The sequence below is a fragment of the Gopherus evgoodei genome, chromosome 15, assembly GCF_007399415.2.
Source record: "Gopherus evgoodei ecotype Sinaloan lineage chromosome 15, rGopEvg1_v1.p, whole genome shotgun sequence".
NCBI lineage: Eukaryota > Metazoa > Chordata > Testudines > Testudinidae > Gopherus > Gopherus evgoodei.
In genome coordinates this window covers 12,033,240-12,052,357 of record NC_044336.1, presented here as the reverse complement: position 1 = coordinate 12,052,357, position 19,118 = coordinate 12,033,240, and the positions used below count along the sequence as shown (strand labels likewise).

Genomic DNA, 19,118 nt, shown 5'->3' with positions numbered 1-19,118 from the left:
TCTACATTTTAAAGTCCTTACAGGTCCTACTGACAGCTTGGTATAATTCTGCTCTGCGCATTACAGTGTTCTACTAGACTGCTTTCTTCAGACAATTTACATATTAGGTCACAGCATGACCACAAAACAACTAAGTTACCTTTAGTTTGGTCCATTTTCCAAAGCTATGGACCCCTGTTGAGATGTACTAAAGTCCAATGATTCAATATTTTAGGGAGGATCCCTCTTCATTCTGGTGTAAAACTTATGGGGAGGGGGATGAAGGAAGGTGAAGAGACTATTTATATACAAGAAGTTTTTTCCAATGCTCTCTTGGCTGATTTTAGGGATGTACAAATACATCTTCTCTTTCTGCTTGATCCTGTAGTGAAGTCACAAATCATGTTTTCATGATGTCAATTTATTGCGATGGAAAGAATTGTGATGTCCTGATTTTGGCATTATGACTTCACTGCTGTATCAAGTAGGAGAAAGGGCTGCACTGTGTGGAGAGCAAAACCAAACAGCTTTAGTATTTAAATATAGTAAGAAATCTCCTGGAAAACATGCAGATTTATATTTAAGCCTGAGTTTTCATCAGTATGATAAGTAGTAAATTTCCAGTAAGAAACCAGGAATCTCCAAATTCTGACTTAGTGGGCCAAAAATTTCTAGACTTATGGTGGAAATTCAGCAGTAGCAGCAGCAGCAAAGCATGAACACGATCAGATCCATCTTTCCTCTGCACATGGGTAGTACAGACAATTCTCTACTGAACAAAAATATACTATATACACACCACAGGAGTAAGACAAGTATCAGAGGGGTAGCTGTGTTAGTCTGTATCCTCAAAAACAACAAGAAGTCTGATGGCACCTTAAAGTCTAACAGATTTATTTGGGCATAAGTTTTTGTGGGTAAAAAAACACTTCTTCAGGTGCATGGAGTGAAAATTACAGATATAAGCATAAATATACTGGCACATGAAGGTACCTTTTGTAAGGTAACTCCCTTCTCCTCATGTGCCAGTATATTTGTGCTTGTATCTGTAATTTTCACTCCATGCATCTGAAGAAGTGGGGTTTTTCTTAACCATGAAAGCTTATGACCAAATAAATCTGTAAGTCTTTAAGGTGCCACTGGACTCCTCACTGTTTTTTAGGAATAAGATAGTTAAAATGTTTGGAAGGAAGAGAAATGAAGTGAATACAGAGGTGCAAAGTGTTTATGTGACTTTTGCTCTACCTCCACTCTTGAGAAGATAGCGATTAACATCTTGTATGGTGGTATTAATGGTAGGCCCAGTCGGAACACTTCCAGGAGTGACATCTGGGTCATTTTCAGGGTCAATATTCTGCAGTCCTTTCCACGGCACTCCAGGATGAAATTCTATTTTAAAATAGCAGAAGCAAGAGTGTATGAAATTATCTTTTGCTCTAAGCTCCCACACAAGGAAAGATTGATTCAGTAAATAAAACCGCACTAAGATTCAGTGACATCAGTATTTTTAAGGTAATGTTTTTGTGTCTTGTTACCTGGTGGCCAGTTAATACTGGAACCATTGGAGATTTTATCACTATCAGTTTTGGCACGTGACCAGCTGTGAGGAACAGCTACAGGTGGACTGGCTGGTGAATCGCTGTTTTGGATCAGATCGTACCGTCCATAAGAGTCATCAATGGAGGACTTTCCTGGAGGACCAATACTTAGACCTCCAGGAATAGCACCTGAAATGATAGAAGGGAAAAAAATAATTTGTTTAGGGGGCAGGACTCATTCTTTGGCTGCTCCTTTCATTCCTATTATATTTGGTAATTTTTCTTGTCCTTAAAACTTTCTGAATTTTAAAATTAAGTAATATAATTAAAATATACCTACAATAAGAAAAACAAACAATCACGCAAGATTTAACACAGCTCAAGATAGTCTTTCTTGGCATTTCCAGGAGCTCAGTCTGATAAAAACATCAGTAACATATCAAACTGTAAGTTAGCTAACAGCAATTCAGAGAAGATCTCTGTCAAAAACAAGCACAAATGGATAAGATGATTCTGAACTGGAATTACAAAACAACAAGTTAATGTGGGAAGCAGAAATATTTGCAGGCTAACAGCTATAATTGAAGTGAAATGATTTGTGCTTCTAATGACAAAGAAGCAGAAGAACACAGTAATCTTAATAGAGCACAACTCTGAGCAGAGCTGGGAATTCAGGACTCAAGATTTTGGAGGTGGAGTTGGGGCAGGAAGTTAAAATGCATTACAGTTAGGACAAAGGTGATGCAGCTCTGTACTGAGGTACATTGGCATTTCTGTGAGGGATGTTTGCATAATGCTGATCACATTAAGGCTGGTTCTAGTTGGTGCTATTATTCACTCATTTTCTGAACTACATTAACCAAACCAAAAACATTTTTAAACAAAGCCTTAATGGAAGGTTCCATATATTGCAACCATAATGACACAGCCTATACGTAAGAAGCTCTTTAACAGTATTAACGCAATAGTTTATAATCTGAAAGGGTATTTTGTACCAGCCCTTATAACAGAGAATGCCTGGAAATTAGGTTGCTTTGCCAATCTGACCATCACGTCCTAAGAGCACTAACTGACAACCATAGATGTGACATACCGTGCTTGCTAGGATTCTGGTCAAGTGAAGAAGCAGCACTAGATAGATTATCCATAGAGTTGGGGTGTGTCCACTGAGGAAGGCGAGACTGAGACTGAGAAGTATCCTTCACTGACAAACCACCAGTAATGTCCATGCTGCTTACATTCATGTTTGGATTCAGCCCAGCTAAGGGGAAGCAGATAGGTTGTTACATATTTCTAACGTTTATACTCCCCCAATTCCCAACATTAATTCCTGGTCCTTAATGATCCACACAAATGAGTTACTGAACTTTAGATTTCAGACAGAAATAGTTCTGTATATACTGTATGTCAATTTACCACAAGCTGGTCTCAGCCTGCTGCTCAATAAATTCTACTCTTCTAAAAAAATATCACTATACAGTTTCTGCTAAAACTCCCACTAACTTCAGATAAAATTAAACCATTTGACAATGAGATAAAGAACCTACTGTAGGGATGTATTTTAATGCCATCGGCATTTCCACTAATTCTTCCTAGTTGTCTCAGAAAAGGCATTTTGCATTAGAATTCAAAATTAACACAAGCAAGGAATTTGCAATGTTCCATCACTGAGACGGACCATTCCTGACAACTTTCCAACAAATCCTTGTCGGAAATTCATTTTTTGGGCTACCAACGTTTTTCAAAATTATTAACACCTCAGCCACCAATTGCATAATACTGATGTGTTATTCATTAAGTTGGTGCTCTTCTACTTAGAGTCACATTTAATGCATTTAAAAATTATAATATAGACTAAATGATACATTTTTATAATCAATACATAGACAGTATTCTAGGGAAGAACTTTTTTATCTTTCCAAGATGGGAATCTCTGGATTTTCAGGAAATGATTCTGCAACTTAACAGATCAGAGGGTGCTGAGCACCTTTCAGGTTTAGGCCCTTCATATATTTATAAGCACCTTTTTGGCCTTGTGGTGCTCATCATTCTAATATCTAGCATACATTAATATACCCTTTCAGCTAACCTGTAAGATAAGTAAATATTATAATCCCCACTTTACAAAGATTAGACAAAGGCACAGACATATTTTCCTATTTGCCCTATGTCACACAGGAAGTCTGGCATAGACAGAAATCCAATACAGATTTCCTGAATCCCAGTCAATTGCCTTACACACAAAACCATCCTTAATATCCTCTTGGTGCAAGTTTTAGTAAAAAACATAGTCCAGTTAGACTGGAACTAGTTCATAATCAGACTACATTCTGCTGACAAAAATAAACACATTGACATCTAATGCAGTTTAAAGAGGAGGGCGGTAGCAGTGCTGGTAGGGCATTTTCTGTAAGAGATCCTTGGCTTTGGAACCTTTTCCGCCCCCCTTCAGTGCACCAGAATCAAAAATTAGCTTTCTAAGTACGCTGCTAAATTCATAATTTCTCTCAGGCTTTTGGTGGACTGAGTTGAGGTAGGCCATTATGATGGCTAGGTGTAGGGCTACTACAGTGATAGGGATAAATTATTGTAATTTAGTATAGCAACTCAACATGCATTTCATTAACATGCTCTTTGTAGATTTTCTCTTGTATTTTTATATTTTTAGAACTGTAATGCACCTAGAGCAGTGGTTTTCAACCTGTGGTCCATGGATCCCAGGGGTTTGTGGTGTGGTGCGGTGTCTGCAGTCAATGTCTAAGATTTCCAAAGCGGTCCACACCTCCATTCAAAATTTTTTAGGCTTCCACACATGAAAAAAGGTTGAAAACCACTGACCTAGAGCAAAGGATAGGTGCTCAGACGTTGAAATAATTAAACATATAAACACCATCCCCAATCTTATGTAAGTGGTAGCTTAAATGAAAGAACACTTACTAAGAGGGTAAGGAGCAAAGGTGTTCGGTGAAGACTGTTGCTCTTTGGTCTGCAGGTCAGATAGGCCGGGAGCCTGGGGATGGGGTGAAAAGCTATCCATGGCTGATTTGCCTGCAGAGGGGTGCAAAGATAGATGTGGAGGGGGAGGCTGCTGCTTCATAAGCAGGGCCTGGGCCAGCTGGCGCTGGTGCTGCTGGATCTGCTGCTGCATGTTATTGATTGTACGTGCAACCTGGCAACAAAAGACAAAAAAAAAAAAATCAACAAAAGCTAGACAGCATAAAGGTACACAAGCCATGTTGCCCCACTTTCTAAACTGAATCAACATCCAGCCCTTTGAAACAAAGAATTAACTAAATTAAGAGTTCAACAGCATTCTTTCAATAGTGAGGAAAGTATAATTGCATTCAGTACCACTGGTATTTTCTTTCAATATTCATCCATGCAATATAGTTTGGTTTACTTAATGCTACTTTAACTGATTTGGAGTAATTAATTAGAATCTTTATAGGCAGCTGAAACCAGAATCTAATGTTGAAATCAAGTTGGCAGGTTAAACTTACTTGCTGCTCCTGTTGTCTCATAGGTCCGGAAACATTACGCTGAGCCTGTAACATCTGCTGCTGGATTTGTAAACGTTGGTACGCCTGCATGCAGGAAACAAGGAAGGTAAAAAATCATACATTAAAAAAACTAACATACTTGTTTGAGGTGTGTTTGTAAGTTACAAAATATAAGGTGTTGGTTCCGTACTTAGCAGGGAAGGAGAGCTAATAATGGTTGACATCAAGAAGGGTGAAGTGTTTAATGCCTATTTTATTAAAGCCTTAATTAAAAAGATAAATTACTACACCTAATACAATTAATATTAGCAAGGGGAAGGAATACAATCCAAAATATGGAAAAAATAGGATAAAAACTATGCAGATTAGTTAGATGCACTCAAGTAGGCAGGGCCTGATGAAATTGATCTAAGAGTACTTAAGGACTCAGTGAAACAATCTCAGAACTGTGAGATAGACGTGGTAGATCATCTATGAGAACTCATGGAGGACAGGTGAGGTCCCATATGACTAAGCAGCAGTTCTGCAGAAAAAGACCTGGCGATTACAATGGATGAGAAGATGGTTTTGAGTCAGCAGTGTGCCCTTGTTGCCAAGAAGGCTAACAGCATATTGGGCTGCATCAGTAGGAGCACTGCCAGCAGATTGAGGGAAGCGATTATTCTCCTCTATTCAGCACTGGTGAAGCCACATCTGGAGTACTGCATCCAGTTATGGGCCTCCCACTACAGAAAGGATGTAGATAAATTAGAGAGAGTCCAGCGGAGGGCAACGAAAATGATCAGGGGGCTGGGGACAGAGGAGAGGCTGACTGAACTGGGCTTATTTAGTCTGCAGAACAGTGAGTGAGAAGAGAAGAGAAAAATGAGAGGGGATTTGATAGCAGCCTTCAGCTACCTGAAGGTGGGTTTCAAAGAGGATGGAGCTCGGCTGTTCTCAGTCGTGGCAGACGACAGAGCAAGGAGCAATGGTCTTAAATTGCAGTGGGGGAGGTCTAGGGTTGGATATTAGGAAACACTATTTCGCTAGGAGGGTGGTGAAGCACTAGAATGGGTTACCTAGCGAGGTAGTGGAATCTCCATCCTTATATGTTTTTAAGGCCCAGCTTGACAAAGCCCTGGCTGGGATGATTTAGTTGGTGTTGGTCCCGCTTTGAGCAGGGAGTTGGACTAGATAACCTCCTGAGGTCTCTTCCAACCCTAATCTTCCATGATTGGAGAATGGCAAAAGTAGGACCTATCTTTAAAAAGGGGAACAAATGGACTACTGGAGAACTACAGACCTAACTTCGATACCTGGAAAGATACTGGAACAAAATTATTAAATAATCAATTTGTAAGCAGCTAAAAGATAACAGGAAGATAAGTAATACCCAACATGGATTTGTCATGAACAAATCATGCCAAATCAACATAATTCCCTTCTTTGATAGGGTTACTAGCCTAGTGGATGGGGGTGAGACTGTAACCATGATACTTTGATTTTAGTAAGGCTTCTGACACAGTGCCACATGACAGTCTCATAATGGAAATGTGGTCTAAATGAAATTACTATAAGCTGGGCGCAAAACTGACTGAAAGACCATACTCAAAGAGCAGTTATCAATGGGTTGTTGTCAAATTTGGAAGATGTATCTAGTGGGATCCTGCAAGGCTCCGTCCTCGGTCTAGTACTATTCAATATTCTCATTAATGAAGAGTCTGCTTATTAAATTTGAGGATGTCACCAAGATGGGAGAGATTGCAAGCATTTTGAAGAATAGGATTAGAATTCAAAATGAACGTGACAAATTAGAGACTAAATATGAAATCAACAAGGTGGAATTCAATAAAGACAAGTACAAAGTATTACACTTTGATTTTTCCTTCCTAAGGCACAACTACAAAACGGGGAATAATTGGCCAGGCAGTAATTATGCAGAAAAGGGTCGGGGGGGTGGGTGGGGGGGAGTTTATAATGGATCACAACTTCAAAATGAGCCAACATGATGCAGTTGCAAGAAAAAGGTCTAATGTCATTCTTGGGTATATTAACAGGAGTGCTGTGTTTAAGATATGGGTGGTAACTGCACACAAGACCAGGTTCTGACATCCTTACATCAAGTAGTATTTTACTCCAGAAGTTGTTTCACTGATTTCAGTGGGACTAGTTGAGGAATAAAATAATAATCAGTGTTAGTATAAGAATTTAGTCATGAAGTTTTGATTTTCAGAGCTGTTTTTTCAAGCACTATAATGCTCAGTTATTAAACAGAGTGAATCTAATTTTCCTTCTTAAAATTGAGAAAGGTAAATCAGAGACTAACAGTAGTAGCAAAGACTCTAATCAGGGAGGATTTCAGTCAGTGAGTAAAAGTGTTAATAAGTAATTTTTAAAAATAAATCAGCAGTTTTACTCCTCACAACTAACAAATAAAACTCCATGGCTACAGAAAAATCTATAGCCCCCAAACAATATTTGTAAATAAGACATCACTAAACCATATATTATTACTAATGCTATTTGAGAGCATGCTATACACTACACACATCAAAAATGGAGACAACTGACTTGCTAATTACAGCTACTAGCATGAAAAGGACAAGTGTCCTCAGTATTAAATGAGGATACAGAAAATTAGTCACTGTAACAATTAAGGAGCATTAGGAAAAATAAAACATGATTTTATTTCTTGAAGAATACGTAACTATCAAAGGAATAACTATCTTTAAAAAAAACGAGTAGCTTTGTCCTTTTCATTTTTAAAACTAAGCTGGCACTTCTCTTATTTTAAATGTGATGTGAAATCTGAAGAAATGTCTTCAAGTCGGATTTACACTTCGTTTGCTGTGCCTTTTAACTCACCAGCTGCAGCTGATAGAGCTGGTTCAACATCGTCATATGCTGAGGATTAATTGGAGAGGTTAATAGTGCAGGGTTGAGACCAATGTTTTTTGCTGCAAACTGCAAAAGTTGTGCTTGAACCTGGGAAACAGAGAATACAGCATATCAGATTTAAGCATGGTATGTTTGCTGTTAAAACTGCCCGCAATGTAAATAGCCAGTAAGAGCCACACATCATCAACAAAATAAATTTGCAATTAGATGAGTTGTCACCAGTTTTAGGAGCGCTATATCAAATATAAACCTTTAGAAGAGGGCAACGATATACACAACAATAATCACAACCAAATCTGTTTTTCTGATGGATGCAGAAACAAAGAAAATATAGAGCTTTAATGGCTTTTCTGTTATCAATGCTGGTCCAAATCATCTTGTCATGATTATTTCATTATTTAGAATTTTTTCATACTGAAAATGTTCTTACTCAGTATATGGTCACTATGAAACAAAGATTTGACAGTTTTCTGTGCTGCGCAATTCAGTCTAACCTGAGGGGATAGAAACTGAGGCACTTGAGCACGAAGACTAGGCTGGGATGAGTTAAGAGGTTGCACTGGCGGTTGCTGCGGCTGTTGCATGGTCCTGGCTTGTGCTGCTCCGCTATTGCCAAACATACCCAGATTGCCACTCGGTATCTACAATATGACAAGAAAGATGATCTCATATGGATGCAACATTCTACAGACTCCATGACAGTGACATGCTTGTGCTGCCTTTTACTCTCAAAGATCATGATAAGCATAGACAATGAAATGATCACATACAGGCTTATATCTGTTTTGTGGAAAGTTGTACAGAAGATCTGGTTTAGAATTTGGCACATAATTAATAGTTATATATCCAAGACTGACATTCCAAGTCTGCTAAAGTTTGTACAGTTGTTTGAGTGGCACCAGAAGGTTGAATATTTTCCAAAATAAGTCTGTATGACTCTAGGATGTCACCCAAGGAACGAACAATAAAATCATCTGCCAAACACATTTCTGTGTCCATGTGACAGGGCAAAGAATGAAATCATTAAAATCCTATCACCACACATGACTGATTTATCTAAGTAGTTTCCATACAGTCCCAATACACTTCTGTTTTACAAAGCTGCTGGTAACATATGTGCTATTAGTGCAGTCACTGTTCCCAAAGATGTGCTGGAGAGCTACTGCTGTCAGAAAAAAAGAAAAGTGGTTAAGCATACTCCACCATGCTCAAGCTACCTTTTTATAGTCAATGCCACAACAGAATGCTACAGCATTTTTCTGTATTCTTCTCTCTTTTCGTGATCAGCCATAATTTATGACCTCACAAAGATTCATTGTTATAAATGTTCACTCCACTTACTTTCCTTTCCCCTTTTATTTTCAGTCCCTCAAATCCTCATCCAAACAGGCAGATGAGACATGGTTCCCACCATTTAGCCTGCTAGACACGCTCACTGAAGAGATATGCAAGATCTTTCCTCCCACATGCAAAAGCTAAGTCTGAGCTCAACAATTATGGTAGAAAAACTTGATATAACCCCACCCCCATCACAAGGCTGTATCATCGACAAATAATCAAGCCAGCGAAGGCTAATTAGAAGAAAGATTCTTTTTTAAACAAATATTCTGGCAATCAGCAATGCCTTAAAAATACAGAAACATTACATCAGTCATTTATGGTTTAGTCAAATATACCCTATATATTTTAAAGTTCCTTGTATTTTAAAAAACAATGTCCAGTATTATAAATCTGTAGTGCTGCATTCTCCTCTCAGTGGATGAATACAAGTTTCAGGTTACGGCAACTACAGTTAAACTGTGGCTTTTAAAGTGAAATGTTTACAATGACATTTCATATGAACAAAACTTATTCATATTTGGAAATGGTGGTTTAAACTGAAAAAAGGATGAGAAATTCCTCTAGTAGTGAGTTCAAGAGAGCTGAAATTCAAATTGTGATCTCTCCAAACAGCCTTACCTGTCTAGAAGAATTCAAGTTTTGCATGCCCAGCCCTGAGGCAATCCCGCCCAGGGTCTGATTAGGGAGTGCACTGTTTGAAAGGGGGAGCTTCAGGCTTGGTGAAGGCAAAAATGGTGAAGTAGTGGGCTCTTCCACTAGGCCGCCATCCTGATTGGAGAAAGAAAGGGTGAGCTGTGTGCCGTGTCCACAAGCAGACAGAGCACCAAACAGTTTCCCACAGGAATATAAAAGGGCACGGATGAATAAAAAATATCAAAATATTAAAAAAAATAAAAAGGCATGAGTAACAGGGAATGGAAAGTATGGGGTGGAAGAAAGAAGAAAAAGAGAAAAAGGATTAAGGTACTGTTCTTCTTTACTTTTTGCACATTGCAAATGTATAGATGCATGACCATTCTCATTTCCCATCCAGAGTAATCAGAAACTGGTGCTTATTTTAAGTTTAAAATCTAGTATGAAGATTGTAAAACAAATTCCATGGTCTTGCAGGCATCTGCAACCCATGGATCAGAACACTGCCATATAACTGCTTTCACAACTCATTCTATTCTCTCCTCTCTTGGCACCAGAACATTAAACAATAGAAAGAGTACTGCAACAGCAAATTTCAGAAATCTTTCTCCCTGCAGTTTATTTGCTACACTGTCAGAGAAACAGAACCCACTTGTGATGTGCACTTTGGAAAGCCAGAACCAAAGAAAGACCAGATGAGCTCAATTTACAGGTTCTTTAGCAGAATGCCATGTGATCACTAGTCTGGGTTCAGTTCCAAATCACAACTCAGCTGTTCAGAAAGCATGTTTGCATTAATCCTCTCTCCTAATCCAGTTTCAACTGGATGATAAGACTTGTAACCTTGTTTTAATTTTTGTGTAGCACTGACTTACTAATATTTACAATTAAATTCTGCTATCCTGTGTGTGTGTGTGTGTGTGTGTGTGTGTGTGTGTGTGTGTGTGTGTCTCTATATATAGAGAGAGAGACACACACACACACACATATATATGAACACAAAAAAAGACATTTAAAAACTACTTATATCTTAAGTATGTACTCTCTCTGGTAAGTGATTAAAGTGCTGAGTCCCAAGAAACAGGAGACAAGTTTTTAGCAATAAAAAGTCTTTTGCTGGTCTCTAGCGTCACAAAAGATAGGTGAAAGAGGAGCATATCTAGGGGGAACTGCAAGGAGAATACAGAATTGATGGACAACATAAGCAGTTATTCTGATAAAGGAAAAATAGATCCTGTATAGCAAGTAAACTGTATTAGTCATATAGCTCTCACTGAGACTGGCCCAATATCTACGGTCATTACAGTGGTGTGCTGAATATCAATGTAGCATAAATTCTGGCTTAGATGTTGTAAGACGGGGCTTTGATATCTGGTGTTCTACTGCAAGTATAATTAAATACTCTGTGTACCAAATAAACCCCCCAAATTCTGCAAAAAAAAATAAATCTTAAATTTGCAGTGCGCGAAGATAAATATAGCTAAATGAGTGGGATATTTTTCAGCCAATGCATTCACTTGCTAAAAGCCAGGCTTTCCCACAGGTGAGAAGCTAGGTAACATCAACTGACATTTTTCTACTCAATCACTCAGAAGACTGCTAGATATTACGGAATATCCTTTATTCATAAAGTGGACCAATACTCTCAGCATACACACAAATAAAACACCTAACAGTGGGAATTCTCAGGAAACTTTATGTTCTAAGTCGTCCGGTAAATATCAATGTTCAATAGCAGTCCTTTGTGCAACGGAAAAGTTTGTTTATCATCAGTCAAAGTGACACTTGATTTGATGTCTGAATATCCTGAAGGGGATGCTGACATTTTCTAATGATATCCCCAAGGCCTTTCAGCTCAAGATGTTCTACATTCTACTGGACATCAGTCATACTCCACAAACAACTGCAGCTTGCATGACAGTAACAGGTTCAAAGATTTCTCATGCCTAGGTCATGGACATGTGTTAATCTCTTTTTTTTTTGGACTCTTTAAAGTAGAGATAATTCCCAGTGAAGTGTGTTCTTTCTTCCAAGTGCCACTGTTTTCTATGTAAATAATAGCTAATGGACATGTAACAGTGTTGGCTGAGAGAGTAATGGATGTAACCACTAAATATTGCCAAAAGCAGAAATATGTACTGCCACATTTTCCCCCTTCATTTAAAAAAATGTACAGTGATTGCAGTGCTGGTGAAAGTGCTATACTGACTACAATGGAAATCAAAATTTTCAATTTCCACAACAAATGTGTTCTGAATAACCTCCATGCCACCTTCCCCAAACTTCAATAGTGTGCCTCAACCCTGAACCAGAACAATCCAATGGCAAGTGTAGTTCAGTGTCCACGTTAATTTGGTCCTTGGTTGTGGTTTCAAAATTTTCTAATAAGTATGCCATTTGTGATGTGGGATATTTATTCTCTAGAAATGGAACTGAGGTAAACTCACTTCATTTAAGGCACTTAATTCAATAAATATTAAGGACTTTTGGTCACTACCAATTTAAGATAGGCTGGACTTATACTGATGACCTAGAGATTTGCAACCCATTACTAAACTTCAGGATCATCCAGTCATAGCCAACTTTCCTTCCATCAGTCTATCTCGAATAATCTTGTTAAAAATGTATTTGTACACTCCTCCCAAGTTCAACCATCATGTCTCCTATCCATTAGTACAATTTCTGATATTTGATTCCTCATAAAACAATGAAGCCAATATGGAATTTAATATTTTCTCAGAGTTAATACGACTGTAAACTTCTAGGAATAGGACCATATGCTCTTGTGGTTGTATAGTGCAGAGCACGCCACTGGTGGTCAGTAGGCAAAGTTACTTATTTCCAGTTCTTTGAAAATCTCTCCTGGGATTCCTTCTTGAGTCTCATATGCCAAATAACAGAAATCTCTTTGTACAAAATCCCTTTTAGCCATGCAAAATACCCATAGTTCACATGAGACTTCCCTACACCTCAGTGGTCACATGCCACCAAACTGCCACTACCTGATTCCAAAGGGCCTTTTAAACAGTACTGGATTTGCACAGAAAGCCACAGCTTTTCATACATACCAATTTAAAAAATAAGACAAAACACTGATAAACAATTTTAAAAAATACATATAAAACCACCAATCCTTACTAAAGAATGTAAAAATATTACACATATAAAGCTGAAAAGTAGGAGTGTTTGGAGGGAAATCACACTTCAGAAGCAGATCACGCAAAAATCAGAAGGCAAGTAGATAGCTATGTGCAAATCTTGCAAGGTGATATATTTAAAGAAGCAGTGATTACTATCCTGAGGATACTATCCTGAAGAGCTCAAGAGAGATTTCAAAATAAAAAAAATACACAAAACACTTAATCAGATGCTTCATGGATGGATGGAGGAATGAAGTGTGTGCAAGTGAATAAAATATCACAAAAAATCCAACAACCAACATCATCCTCTACATACAAACAGACAAAAGCTCAGAATGGGTCCGCTAAAAAGAGGGAAACTTTTCAAAAATTGTCCAACTCATTAGGGACCTCTAGGACAAGAAGATAGAGAGCATAAATGAAGATGGAGAAACTCACTGACATTCACCCCCAAGTAGTAGGTGACAACCTGGGCAGAGGGAGGTGGTTTGCACAAGGAGTTGGAGGTGGCAAATAGGCATCAAATCTTTTAGGCACTGGATTCTTCAATAAAGGTGAAGAACTGTTGTTTTGTGAGCAAGATAGTACTGAAGGAAAGGACGGAATCTGTAAGGGAGGAATTCCATGTGATCTCCCAGATGCTTCAGGTCTAGAAGCAGGTTTGGAAGAAACACATCGGTGGTGTGAGCTAGGACGGGGGGTTAGTGGTATGAATGGAGCCGTGTGAAAGAAGGCATAAGGAGTCAAGAGAGGAGGAGAGAGTGAAATTGAGTGAGTCTACCATGAAATCAATAGAGGTGATGTTGAAGACATGTCAATTAACAGGCTTGATTCTGATGCCAAACCAGTGAGGAAACCATCTTTGCAGTAGCAAACGGTATGATGTAACAAATCTCAGAGATTTGGTTGCAGTGCCATGAGTCTGGCAGGTTTTCCTCTGCCAAGAGACACTATGTCCATCAAGCTCTTAACACTGGGAGTAGAAGACTTAGCCTGTGACTCATTTTGTAAGATACATTTTTCTCTACGAGCTGGGATAAGGAGAGAGCGGTGTTAAGTTTATTCTTCATCAACTCATCAAGAACAGGATACAAGAGTACAGAAATGTGGGAGGGAGCCTGGTACAGGTATCTATCAATCTTGGCCCTTTGGCATTTCTGGCTATGGACAAATTTGGTGTTGGGCATTGAAGATGGTACTGTTCCTTTCAAGACAACATCAGCCACAAAGCTATACGGAGCAATTCAACAACACACAATACACTGATGCAACTTAGTCTCAAATTGACAAATGTTGCACACACATGGAGAGGGGGATCTGGAGCTGCTTGGAACAAGAAATTTGGTGGTGCTGGAGTCTGATGGATATTTCCTCTCTCAGCATCTTCTACTTTTGGCACTTTGGTGGAAGCATCACCTCTTTCAGTGATCTGGTATTTAATACTATCTATTTGGTTTGCCAATAAATCAAGCCTCAATATGCTCTAGCGGCTTTAACTATGAGGCGGTCAGTACAGATCACCTTCAGACAACCAAGTAGATCTTCTAAGTTTTGATGAATACTGTCTGTGAAGTTATGAGTGGTGATAACATTGAGTCCTAATAGTCAGCAATGGAACTCAGATTAGACCTTTGCTTCAAGACAAGATCCTCTTAAGTATTCTGGGCTGATTTCAGGTTTCTCTCAGCATGTCCATAGGATCTTCAGTAGCTCCCCTTTCAATCCGATGGCTCCACTGGAGATCCGGGTTATAACTTCGAACAAGTCTTACATCTGAGCAGAGTATGCTTACTCTCGAGTACAAGATAATGTGTTTGCAATCATGTGTGAGGGGCACTGCTAGGCTGCATATGTAGCTCTTGAAGCCACTGGACTTCTTCCTTTAAAAGACAAGATGACATCCTGAAAAATAATACAATTCACAAAGCACTGAGTGCCAAAGCTTGACTCAATGCAAAACAGAATACAAAAATAACTGTTGTGTGTTGAGAAAGCAAGTCAAACAAAAGCTTCAAGGCAAATAAGTGTTTGGCTCCACAAACTACAGCTATCCCAAAGCAAGTAAGGAGTGCAGCACATCCAGAAGCAGACCTCAATGCTGAGTACTGAGGAGCTGGAAGTCCCTCACCAGAATCCATAGAGCAAAAAAAGTATCTGAACAAATAAGTGTTGAACAAAATCTTCAGAGTGGGAGTAGCAGAAAGGGAATTTGGCTCAACTCAGAAGAGAGCTGTGGGGTACGTATCTCAGATCATCCAAAACAGCTGGCATGCAGAAACATAGAAATATTTAATAACTTACTGGAGATTCAGAAAAATCAAAAAAAAGGATACCTGATGACTTGTTGAAATAGTGGGCTAAGGGAGGGCTGGAGCAGTGGTGGACTGAAGATCCTGGTGCAGCTAAGGCAGTGAGCTTGTTCACTGACCAATGATAAAGATGAGCTCGCTAGAAGGGACTAGGGACTAAGGCAGTACCAGTTGATGAATTCTTGTACTGAAATACCACCACTCAAAAGGCAAAAAATCATTGAGAAGATGAGTTACTCTAGTTGCATGAAACTGAAGTATGAGAATGATATTTTTAAAAAAATACTATTTTCTCTATGTTAGAGAAGAGATTTTTGTTATTTAATGGGAAGATGATCAAATCCCCGTTTCACATTAACAAGTAGTTATCTATTTAGGATCATGTGGAATGTTGCTGCTGAAAGAAAAAGTCATTGTGACCGACTATGCATACCCTGACAGATTGGGATTTAACTTGCTGTATGAATACTGATCAATTTAGTACTTAATATTAAATAGTTATGCTTAACATATATTTCTATATTATGTATAATATGCTGCATAATGTTCCTCTCTCTCTCTCTAGTAATGATATAACTGCTCAATGTGTTATCCTAGAAAAAAAGGGTTAATTGACACGTAAGTGTACAACATTTGTGAGAGAGTAAACGGAAAGAATCCTTCACTTAACATGTTCATTAAGGCATGCCACAAACTGACTGATAATAGTTAAGAATGGGTGATGAATTTTAAAGCAAGGGGAAGAGGATAGTAAGAAAGATGAGCTGTGGGAGACAGAGAAAATTATCAATTTAGTCTGGCCTATGGAAGGATGGTAGACTAGATGCTGATACAATAGTAGACTTTGGGAGAATAAAACTGATTCCCCAGAAGCAGGGAAGTGTTTTGTTAACATACATTCACTTGGAGGAAAACTGCAATCAGACTAGATTGGTTTTAGTAATAGTAATAATGTTTAGCAATTTTAATGTAAGGTGTTTCTCTGTTTAAATATAATAACTTGTTCTATACTTTTCCTTGTTCCTGAATAGAAACTTCAGCTAAATGTTTGTGTTGCAAATTGCAAAGTAAAAGTAGCAGAAATAATCTACAATGGTGGTCACTTAAAAATTAATATTTAGCAATTATAGCTTGGTATCCGAGATACCAAATTTATATTCTATTTAAAATGTAGGAAAATAATTGTGGTATCTCAAAAAAAAAAAAAAAAAAAAAAAAAAAAAAAAAAAAAAAGCTGTGAGGTAACTGAGTATTAAAGATGACCACTGTAGGAAAGAGTTTAATATAGAGGGGAGGAAAACTGAATGCTTCAGGGGACTGGTAATATAAACACCTTTTCATGTGTAAAGCACTAATTTTAAGATAGCCCAAACTGACAGAGACCAAAGTCATTATCAGGTGAGTAGCCTACATAAAATCAACTGGTTTCAGTGCAGTTCCTAGTGAATACTGATTTTCAACATAATTCAAGAAACATACGAGAAAGGAATCTCAGAATCTCAACTATCCTTTTATCTCTTAGTAATTCCTCCAGAGGGGTATTGAGATACATTGGTAGGTCACTGCGGGGAGGTAAACAGTGCAAATGCTCGTGTTGTATCTTTTCTGTAACTGAAGAAAGCATTTCAACCTACAAGTATAGTCAATCTGTCCCTTTCCACAAGTTGATGGCTGCTCCACAGAGCCAAGAGCACAGGTATATGGTAGGTGCAGTTCATGGAGTTCCTGACAGCTGTACCTTCTGCAGTAGGAGGGAGACCCTGGCACACATCTATCTCTGCTCCATTGCACCAGGTTGCTTCCCCACTTCTGGCTCCTCAGAACTTTGTGCTGAAGTTCTCACACCCTTCTCCCACAGCTTTTCCTGTTCATGGCTTCATGAAGACTTGATAGCCTCATCTAGACAACCTCCTCCTGGCATTGGCCAAGATGGCCATGCCTCAGGTTAGGAACAGAAAGCTTGACAGAGAGGTTCTCTGTGACTGTGCAGACTATTTTCAGTCCCTACTTGTCTCACATAGTTAAGCACAGCTTCGAGTGGCATCCACTAACTCCTTGGACTGCTTCACAGAGCAGTGACCACTGACTGGGGGACTGCTTGGTATCGACATCCAGTTCCCTCATTTTATATCTATAACCTGCACTCCTGTTCCTGTTTTTTTGTTTTGTTCAGTTTTTCCCCTGCATCCCATTACATTAATTACATTGGTCTACCATTTTTGAGAAGTCCTCTGCTTCAGAGATAAAATGTGATATTTAATATGTATTTTGATGTGCTGAATTCAAATATGATAATTAAAACAACTGATTGGCTACTGTTTCTAAGATAGTTAAGTTTTTACATTTTATGTCTACGTATATTGTGTAGATAGTAGAGTTTTAATCATAAATTGTAAACCTAGGTCTTTTCATGTGTTTATGGTTGCTTTACATGATAATAGTTCACCTGTCCTGTTTATGTAACACTTTAAAAATCAGCAAAAGGGTTATATAAATAAAATTTATTATGAAACAAAAGGCAAAAAACTATTATGTACATAGTTTAGTCCTATTCAGTGTCTACTCGGCGCTTCTTGGCTTGTCTCTTGTATTCATTAAATGGAGCATCTCTTGTTACTGTCCAGCAATAGTCTGCAAGCATTGATGGGCTTCATTTGCCCTGATAGCCTGCCGGGAGATTCCACTGCTGTAATCTGGAGCCCAACAGCTCCGCCTTACTCTTGGGTAGTTCTAAATCCCTGACAAGATCATTCAGTTCTTGTGTTATGAGGTGTTGTTCAGAGGAGGAGGATGGGAGAAAATGTGGGTCCTGTGACACTGATGGTTCAGGACCAGAAGTTTCATCCTCTTCGTCTGACTCAAGTGAGAATGATTCTGGTGCATCAGGAACCGGCAGTCCTTCTCCATGGGGTACTGGGCGTATAGCTGATGGAATGTTTGGATAATGCACAGTCCACTTTTTCTTCTTTGACACACCTTTCCCAACTGGAGGCACCATGAAGAAGTAACAATTGCTGATATGATCTGTTGGCTCTCTCCAAATCATTGGCACTGCAAAAGGCATAGATTTCCTTTTCCTGTTCAACCACTGGCGAAGATTTGTTGCACAAGTGTTGCAGCATATGTGTGGGTCCCACCTCTTGTCCTGATCTCCAATTTTGCAGCCAAAAGAAAGGTGATAGGCTCTCTTAACCATAGTGGTTATACTGCACTTTTGTGATGCAAAATTCACTTCACCACAAACATAGCAGAAGTTATCTGCACTGTTCACACAAGTACGAGGCATCTCTGCTCACTTTGGCTAAACAGAAATGTGTCCCTTTGCAAAATCAAACACTGACAAATAAGAGAGCACGACACTGTATGATTTCTAGAGCTGATATAGGGCAATTTGTTCAGCAGAGTGATGTAAGCTTCGTTATGATTGCATCATCCATGACTTCTAGGAATAACATGATGCAATTCATATCACGTATGACACAATACCAGCTTCAGATTGCATCATTCATTGTTTTGCCTAAAAAGCAAGTACTGTCCAAACCCAGTCATAGATTTATTCATAGATGCAGTCAAAGACGTATTTTAGTCATTTCTGGTTTAAATTGAGATCCCTTTCCTTTATAACTCACTTATCCTCTGCCATTCCCAAGTCAAGGGTCGTATATACTGACCCAATAGCATATCTTGAAAACTAGAGCCAATCAACAATGTTAAGCATCATTTTCGTTCTCAGTGACCCAGAATTAGTAAAGTTGGACTACATTTATTTCAGAAGCATTTGTAGAGCAGCGTTATTCCTCA

The 19,118-nt window shown here is 38.6% G+C and overlaps 1 protein-coding gene across 1 annotated transcript in view; it reads right to left on the bottom strand.

The window, feature by feature from the left end:
* The window catches only part of TNRC6C (trinucleotide repeat containing adaptor 6C), a 238,841-nt gene that overhangs the window by 33,465 nt on the left and 186,258 nt on the right, over window positions 1-19,118 (bottom strand). The window contains 8 exon segments of the mRNA XM_030534098.1: window positions 1,225-1,368; window positions 1,515-1,706; window positions 2,611-2,778; window positions 4,455-4,686; window positions 5,018-5,101; window positions 7,862-7,981; window positions 8,389-8,535; window positions 9,854-10,003. Coding sequence (XP_030389958.1) covers window positions 1,225-1,368; window positions 1,515-1,706; window positions 2,611-2,778; window positions 4,455-4,686; window positions 5,018-5,101; window positions 7,862-7,981; window positions 8,389-8,535; window positions 9,854-10,003 — 1,237 coding nt within the window.